The sequence below is a fragment of the Dreissena polymorpha genome, chromosome 14 (genome assembly GCF_020536995.1).
Source record: "Dreissena polymorpha isolate Duluth1 chromosome 14, UMN_Dpol_1.0, whole genome shotgun sequence".
Classification (NCBI taxonomy): domain Eukaryota; kingdom Metazoa; phylum Mollusca; class Bivalvia; order Myida; family Dreissenidae; genus Dreissena; species Dreissena polymorpha.
This window is the reverse complement of record NC_068368.1, coordinates 868,557-877,680: the sequence shown is the minus strand read 5'-3', so window position 1 is coordinate 877,680 and position 9,124 is coordinate 868,557. Positions and strand designations below refer to the sequence as shown.

The following is a 9,124-nucleotide window of genomic DNA, read 5'->3' as shown; positions in this document are numbered from 1 at the left end:
GGAAACGGACTCGACAATGTCCATATCTGCCTATACTATGTATACTATGCCTTCCTGTAATAGTCAGCAATTCACTGTAGGACGTACGAAGTTAGAGTATGGTTACATCGTGTATATTTCAACATATTACCTGTAATAATTGCTATTGTTTTCATGTTCATAAAATAATTTCAGCTGGGAATGCATTTTGTTTGAAGAGATAAATTATGAAACAATGATTTTTTAAATAATTGTTGGAGAAGAAATAATTACTTATATCCTTTGGGTATACACGTGTACTGCATAATACGCATTAATTAAGTGATATAAATGCCCGGGATTCACTGTTTGTGATAGACCCACCTGATAGTGATATAAATGCCCGGGATTCACTGTTTGTGATAGACCCACCTGATAGTGATATCAATGCCCGGGATTCACTGTTTGTGATAGACCCACCTGATAGTGATATAAATGCCCGGGATTCACTGTTTGTGATAGACCCACCTGATAGTGATATAAATGCCCGGGATTCACTGTTTGGGATAGACCCACCTGATAGTGATATAAATTCCCGGGATTCACTGTTTGTGATAGACCCACCTGATAGTGATATAAATGCCCGGGATTCACTGTTTGTGATAGACCCACCTGATAGTGATATAAATGCCCGGGATTCACTGTTTGTGATAGACCCACCTGATAGTGATATAAATGCCCGGGATTCACTGTTTGTGATAGACCCACCTGATAGTGATATAAATGCCCGGGATTCACTGTTTGTGATAGACCCACCTGATAGTGATATAAATGCCCGGGATTCACTGTTTGTGATAGACCCACCTGATAGTGATATAAATGCCCGGGATTCACTGTTTGTGATAGACCCACCTGATAGTGATATAAATGCCCGGGATTCACTGTTTGTGATAGACCCACCTGATAGTGATATAAATGCCCGGGATTCACTGTTTGTGATAGACCCACCTGATAGTGATATAAATGCCCGGGATTCACTGTTTGTGATAGACCCACCTGATAGTGATATAAATGCCCGGGATTCACTGTTTGTGATAGACCCACCTGATAGTGATATAAATGCCCGGGATTCACTGTTTGTGATAGACCCACCTGATAGTGATATAAATGCCCGGGATTCACTGTTTGTGATAGACCCACCTGATTTAGCATTTGTAACAAAAATAGCCTATGACTACTTAAAAAAGACTATTTATTTTAATCTGTCCATACATCTTTAGTGCATTTTTGTTTCCTGAGTTGCTTGCGGTAACCGAGCTTATTGAGTAATGAACTTTTTTTTTCATGAAAAAAGATCATGTCAAGTATTACATAAGTTTAATACTTAATTGCGTTTTTTTTTGTTATTCAGACAGCTGTTGTTGCGTGTTGATATGAACAAAATCGACAAATAATGGAGTGTGAAGTGTCCAATGTTGCATAGAGTAAAATAACATTACAATTGCAATCATATTACGGCGTTAAAGTTGTCGCAATTATATCTGTCAAGGTGTAGTTATCGATTCACTGAATTGTGATATGCATTTACAACAATTTCGATCAAGATACATTACTTATAATAATCTTGGCTTGCGTAAACGGTATTTAAACGAGTGTGCATGCATTTCATTAAGAAATAAACCGATCTGTCCTATGTATTTGGTGTTAAGCCGTAAAAATATACGAGCGAAAACAAAATCGATTGGCTTAAAATGTTTAATAATCTCTGCTAATCTCTAATAAAATACGGTGGGTCCAGCTGTTTATTTGTAGTGTTCTCATTGCTCAATATATCATATGACGTGCGAAAATAGGTTTTAAGTCATATGCGGCCATTATAGCTAAAGACCAGAGTGAACAATCGCGAAACCTACCGCTAGCCAATCGCGAGTTACCGCTTTTAAGTCACACAAAAATTCGCGGTCTCATAAGCAGTCGGCGTAGCAGTCTGCAGCTACGTTGGCTGTATATGGCCGAAGACCCATTATTGCACGACGCTGCAGTCCGCTACGGCCGAAGACCCATTATGGCATGACGCTGCAGTCCGAAGAGGGTTGGCTGCATATTGCCGAAGACCCATTATCGCACGACGCTGCAGTACGCTACGGCCGAAGACCCATTATGGCATGACGCTGCAGTCCGTAGAGGGTTGGCTGCATATTGCCGAAGACCCATTATCGCATGACGCTGCAGTCCTCACGGGCTAATCAAGGACGACACTTTCCGAATAGACCGGATATATACTAGAGACTTCGTTTAAACGAAAAATTTAAAAAAAGCGAGTGACGTCACCTATTATTATGATGATGTATAACTGTGTTGCTGTTTTATGTTTAATGTATTACTGTACAAAATTATATTTAAAAAAATGGCGTCTTAACGTGTCTGCTATAATTGTTGTTTTAAAAGGTGGCGGAACTAGGAAAAGTCGTTAAAGGTATTTGTGGATTTTAACAACGGCTACATACAACCATTATAGGCCTGATGGCCACTACATAACACAACACCGAAGACGAAATGAAACGTAGCAGTTTGAAGAAACGAAGACTTAATTTAACTAGCTTAACTATTGAAACGTGGCATTGAGAAGAAACGTTAAATGCGAAACAAATATTTATTTTAAAGGGAAATATATTAAATAATAAAATTTGACAATTTTCACAAATCTGCGTTGACATTCATGTTTCAATATGAACATCATTTTATAACAAGTATGATAATGATAATTAAACATATAAATAAGGAAACACTTCTAAAGTTTGCATTTCAACGAGATGTCCTCAATGGGAGGTAACCCTGTGCCCCTCGTGTGTAAGAACCCCTTGCCGGCCCTCTCAACGCGCACGTGACCACGAGCAAATGGCTCTAGGGGCTGGCCCAGGCGGTGCCCGTATGTAGATGACGACAGCAGTGGAACTGTGCGCTGCCGCTCCTAAAATGTTATATATATATATATATATATATATATATATATATATATATATATATATATATATATAGACAGACAGACAGACAGACAGACAGACAGACAGACAGACAGACAGACAGACAGACAGACAGACAGACAGACAGACAGATATATAGAAAGATAGATTGAGATTAAGCATTATGTCCGCTGATTTCTCGTTTCAACTATTCCAATTAGTTTTTTTATTAAAAACTATTGTTTCAGTATTAAGCAATGGAACTGTTCGCTGCCGCTACTTAAATGTTTAAACAAAAATACTTGTCGCTAATTACTTTTATCAACAATATAAACAGTGTTTTTTCCATTCGATACAACTGTGATTCTAACATTAGTGTTGTCTGTTTATAACAAAGGGTAAAACTACCCGAAAGCCTTTTACAATTCAAACAAGACGTCCCAAAACACAGCGCTGCTATAAAACCCTTTTTTAAATAGCAAAACTATTTGTCAGGTACAGAATACCGTTAGGGTCATCATGGGTTACACTTCAAAATCCAGAGGGCACAATGCGATAGTGCGATAGTACGATGGCGACAATGCGATAGTACGATGGCGACAATGCGATAGTACGATGGCGACAATGCGACAACGCTATAGTCATACCGTACTGTCGCCATCGTATCATCGCATTTTCGCAATCGTACTATCACGTTATCGTATTGTCGTCATCGTATTATCGCATTGTCGCCATCGTACTATCGCACTGTCGCCATCATATTGTCGCACTGTCGTCATCGCATTACCGCAGTATCGCATAGTCGCATTTTCGCAATCGTACTATCGCATTGTCGACTATCGCCTTCCGGTAAGCAAACTATTCTTATTGAAGAAACACAATGGATGACTTTATAAAGATGTAATTTGAAAGAGGTTAAAGTTATAATGAAATAAGACTAAAACCCGATCTGTGACAAACTATATGCCGAATCGTAAAGTATTTTTAAAAGTGGCTCCATCTAGGAAAAAATACGATGTGTGCATGTGTTCCTGAAGGCGATACACGACAATGCGACAGTACGATGACGACAATGCGATAGTGCGACAATACGATGGCGACAGTGCGATAGTACGATGGCGACAATTCGATAATACCATGACGACAATACGATAACGCGATAGTACGATGTGATGATACGATGGCGACAGTACGATATGACTATCGCATTGACGCCTTCGTACTATCGCATTGACGCCATCGTACTATCGCATTGTCGCCATCGTACTATCGCCTTGTCGCCATCGTACTATCGCATTGTCGCCCTCTGGATTATAATGTGTAACCACAATGGCAATACTGGTATTCCGTAGTCAGGTCATGTTAATAATTTGGCTCACATGAGTGTTGTGTACCGGTATATCATATGCAAATAAATAACGATGTTGAGTTTGATGAGAAAGCATTTAACGACGACGGCATTTATGGGCTGATAATCTCATGATTAACAATTGAAACTCGTTTCCGTCCGTTCTATTGTTCCCTAGTGTAAAAATATGTGGGGTTTTTTTTGCTCGAGCGCATTGAGCATCTTTAACGTACAAAAGCACTTTCAAGTCGGTTTTCTGTCTATAAACTGTTCTTGGTATCTTTGGAAAGATTTCAGCAACACATACAAGTATATTGGTCCCTAATGTATTACATCGCTTTTGGACAGCACATATACGAGACTCGCCTTGGGAAAACAAGGCTTAATGCATGTTCATAAAGTATAGTCGCAGATTAGCCTGTGTACTACGCATGCGCTAATCAGGGACGACACTTTCTGTCTAGACTAAATTTTATTTTAGAATAGACATCATTTAAACGAAAAAACAACAGCACAAGAGTGTAAACTGTCGTCCCTGCTTAGCCTGTGTGGACTACACAGGCTTATCTTGGACGACAATTTACGCACAAGCATTAAACAACGTTTTCCAAAAGAGATGCTCATATTTACAAAACAGAGGATGTGCACAAAGTCGACGGAAATAGAGGCTGTTTACCTCATCATGAAAGGAGTAACCGATCTTGTTGACGCTCTTCCGGTCGTCACGATGCATCTTGGCGTCATGGCCATCTCCTCGGTTGACAAATCTTTCGTAGGGGGGTATAACGTCAGCCTATGTTAAAACATGAAAACATCTGTCGTAAAGGGTGGGGGCTATTACGTTACCCTGTATGAGATTATGAAAACAATGTATATGGACATTTGTTCAATCAGTTGTAGAACATTAAAATATCTGATGTAGGTGACATTACGTCAACCTGTTGTAGAATATGAATACATCCGATAAAGGGGCCATTTCGTCAATCTGTTGTAGAACATCAATACATATGCTAAAGGGGTAAGACGTCAGCCAGTAAAACATGGAAAACGCGGTATACAATTAGCCTGTATCAAATAATGCAGTGATGTCGTTATATGGTTTAAATACTGGCTAAAGAAAGCAATGCACACACGTTTACGGACGAGGCACGATTAAGTAACATATGAAAACGTCGTAATCGGGTTTTGACGTAACCCGAAAGCAAATATTCTAACATGTCGTCAAGCGTTTAGACAACAGCCTACATATAATGTCAGGATGTCTTTATATTTATATACGGTCAGAACACTGCAAAATATTTAATATATCGTAGACGGCGTGACGTGGTCATTTGTTAAAGGTGAAAGACTATGTGATAAGTTATGACGTCAGCCAAAATCGAAATGTGAAAAAATGTCATTAGGCCTATGTGCCTATGCTTGGGTTGGTAAAGGGCCGAAATCACAAAGTTTCGTTTGGAAATCGTAACCTGAGCTGCACGTAATCGAACACTTCATGTGAAATTATCTTTAAGAAAAAAAAGATCCAGGTTAAACATAATAAAATACATTCAATGAATGTATAACTTTTTATTTAAAACATGTAAATGTTGATAGACATACGCACAAAATAACCTTTGAGTTTTTATCATGGTTTAATAATGGTTGACATATGAAGCTCATAAAGCTTAAAGCTTACTTTCGCAGCTGGCTTTTTTAATATTTGATACACAAAAACTTAAAGATCTCTAATAAGATTACCGCTTAAAGTAAGAAAGCGAATGACGTTAGTATGCTTTTTTAAGTCATTATTAGAAAATAAACGATTTACCGATATTTATTAAAATTGACCTTAAAAGGTCATGAATAAGAAACAATATCATTTTCATATAATTACCAACCTACCGTTTGTTTTCATCATCGTTTTTTGACGTTATAATTGAAAGCAATATCAACCAACGAAACTACAATCACGACCAGTCCAGATCTACGACACTATGACCATGACCAGTCCAGATCTATCGCCATTATCCTCACCATCTCGTCAACAAACATTACACAACTTCTACCACCATCATCACCACCGCCATCAGCACCATAATCTCTACCTCCACTTCCGCCGCGGTAAACATCGCAATAATTCAACCCAATATCCACACGCTTATATCTTTAACCTTATTATTACAGCTCGATTGCATCGAAATCCTAAGGCTTATTGAACCGTTATAAAGTCCATTTTTTGGCAGAACTACTACTGTGTGTCTTTTGGGGGATCACTACTGTATGATATTGTTCCCAGATTGGTTGATCGAACCCGTGACCTCGCGGTCGTAAGGCGGACACCATATCCACTACACCACGGCGACCTACACGCTTATACGTACCACAGTTGGTCGGATGCGAGCCCCAAGGAAGGTGTGCTTCCGGTCCGCTATGAAGTCGTCCAGCTCGTGCCTGCTCCAGTTTCGCAGACCGGAAGGCCATGTTTGGGAACCTTCACCGACAACCGTACGATGCTTCCGGCTGATGTTATTTGTCCTCTGGATGAGAAATGACGTTATACATGCATTGTATTTGATTGCATTTCATAATATCCATTAGTTTACTTTGAACATGATTTATTTTCAAAAAATACATTATAACAAATGTTTACATTTTGACCCATACATACATAAAAGGAAAAAGGTACCCCTTTAAGTTCTACCAAAATGCCGAGGTTTTTTCCCTTATAGTTAATATTTTATTATTATATTTAGGTTCACATTTTTATTCACGACTATGCAATTTATCAAATAACCTAAGACAGTTCAGGGATTGATGATTGAACTTCATGGTAGTAGATATGTGTGTTTATCTGAATATGCATACATGCATTATTTTCCGTATTTATTTACATGGAAACAAGTGATTTATTACATTTTCCTTTCATATGATTTTCATGATTATTGGAGACGGGCTATGCATTATACATTACGAAAACTATCATTTGTTTATGTTGAAAAGTGTTGTTTTGCTTAGCCTTATTTCGGCTCGATTCGCCTTTGTTGGCTCGGGTGTTCCTTAAATGTACCCCGGGTACGGTAAATATTCTTAAACGTACACGGTCGATATTAGACTGTACCCGATTTGTACCCCCGACCAAAATCCGATGTCGTAAAACGCGCTACCGATTACCGTAAAACGAACTCTATCTATCTATTTATCTTTAACAAACTTCTCTTTAAACAAATGCACTAAAAAGCTTTTTGGGTATGAGTTCCGATAATAGAAAGGTCATTTAAAAATGTAAATTGACATAAATTTGAACATGATTAATTAAAAAAAAATAGCCGACAACGAACGATTTAGCGTTAAAATTCCCGGTACGTTTAAGTACATGTACCGTACCCGGGGTACATGTAAGTATACTTAAGAGTATCCGGATTACATGTAAGAAGTAACCGAGCCGATAATGACCAACCGAGCCTTATTTCGGTTTTCTTTGATCGGTCTATTTTATAATTTCTTTGAGCATATATAAGCAGGAGTAATAGAAAACTCTTTGTGGATCAGTATGAATATAAAATACCGTGGTTCACACTCTAATTAACCGTACTGATGCGTTTTCAAAGTGTTTTCAATAAAAAAGTGATTTTTTGTAGGCGTGAGATCTTTTATACTCAATATACTATTACTGCAGATATTATCTATTGTTTTATACATATCTGTATTTCGGGAAATAAAACAATACATATCCCCCTTTTAAAGTTAGAACAAAATGTCTCAATAACTTAGCTTTATAGCTATATTTATGTTATTATGTCATTTATAAAGTGTATTATAAGATGCTGGACCATTTTTATAATATCCTCTTGATATTCAGTCTTAAGTCTATAAATAAAGGTAACATTTGAAATATCGTTTAATTTTAAAACAATAAATATATATATTCTTTAAATATTTAATTATCGACTTTCTCAATAAGATCTCAAGATAATTATACACATTTTACATTTTCAGCTTACCCATACTATGTTTTTCCATAAACCCATTTGCTCTTGTGGGGTTAAAATCCTTTTACCATACAGCGACATTAGTTTTCCAACGTACTCCATTTTTATATTAAATTATTTTTTATTATTTTTATTTAAATCATCAACAAACAAAGCAGTAATTCCACTCGTCCTCTTGATTTAAATCGTCTTAGAAACGACGTTGAGTGACGTAAGAACGCCAAGATATGACGTCACTAAACTTCCGCTTTGCGTGACGTAACGAGACGTCGCTACAACATTTACACAGTTCCCTTACGAAATTCTTTAAGTCTGAATTTAATTCGTGTTGATATCCTTTTACATCAAAATATTTTGACTTAATGATTGATAAAATGATTAATGTATTACCGTCTTCTATGCAGAAATATTGGATTTCATATAGAATATGCAATATGGAATTGAAACGACATCTTATGACTCTAGTTATGATTTTCATATTCATGAAGGTTTGTATATAACGTCCCTGAACAAGTTTAACGCAGGCGCGCTTCTTAAAAAGCTGTATAGCTATTGCGTCGGTGCGAAAAAGGAACTTACAACTTTTAAAGATGATAACACTAGTAGGCTTAAACTCTGGCGCATGTTTAGAGAAAAACAGAATCTACATTCAGATCAGTAGAAGCGGTTATAATACATGACAGATGTGATGCAAAAAAATGTTTCGTGTGAAAGAAGGCTAAATTAGCTGGACAAAATAATGTCGACCAGAGCCCTATTAGTAATGCTTCCGTTTGGACCGTGCTCTTTGAAAAAGTGGTTTCATGCATGATCGTAAAGTAACTAAAGTTTCGTCCAAGATTAGCCTGTGCAGTCCGCACAGGCTAATCAGGGACGACATATTT

General features: G+C 37.5%; 2 protein-coding genes across 2 annotated transcripts; one reads left to right on the top strand and one right to left on the bottom strand.

Moving 5' to 3' along the window:
* Positions 1–46: 46 nt before the first annotated feature.
* Positions 47–1,745, top strand: LOC127858480 (uncharacterized). Its single transcript, XM_052395669.1, has 3 exons — positions 47–83; positions 337–486; positions 583–1,745. Exons 1-3 carry the CDS (start codon positions 47–49, stop codon positions 1,236–1,238), a joined length of 843 nt encoding a protein of 280 aa, XP_052251629.1. The 3' UTR covers positions 1,239–1,745.
* An 852-nt stretch (positions 1,746–2,597) lies between these two features.
* LOC127858106 (uncharacterized protein C5orf49-like) lies at positions 2,598–8,458 on the bottom strand. Its single transcript, XM_052395002.1, has 4 exons — positions 8,253–8,458; positions 6,633–6,788; positions 4,946–5,062; positions 2,598–2,929 (listed from the first exon to the last, which is right to left on the bottom strand). Exons 1-4 carry the CDS (start codon positions 8,340–8,342, stop codon positions 2,750–2,752), a joined length of 543 nt encoding a protein of 180 aa, XP_052250962.1. The 5' UTR covers positions 8,343–8,458; the 3' UTR covers positions 2,598–2,749.
* Between the last annotated feature and the right edge of the window lie 666 nt (positions 8,459–9,124).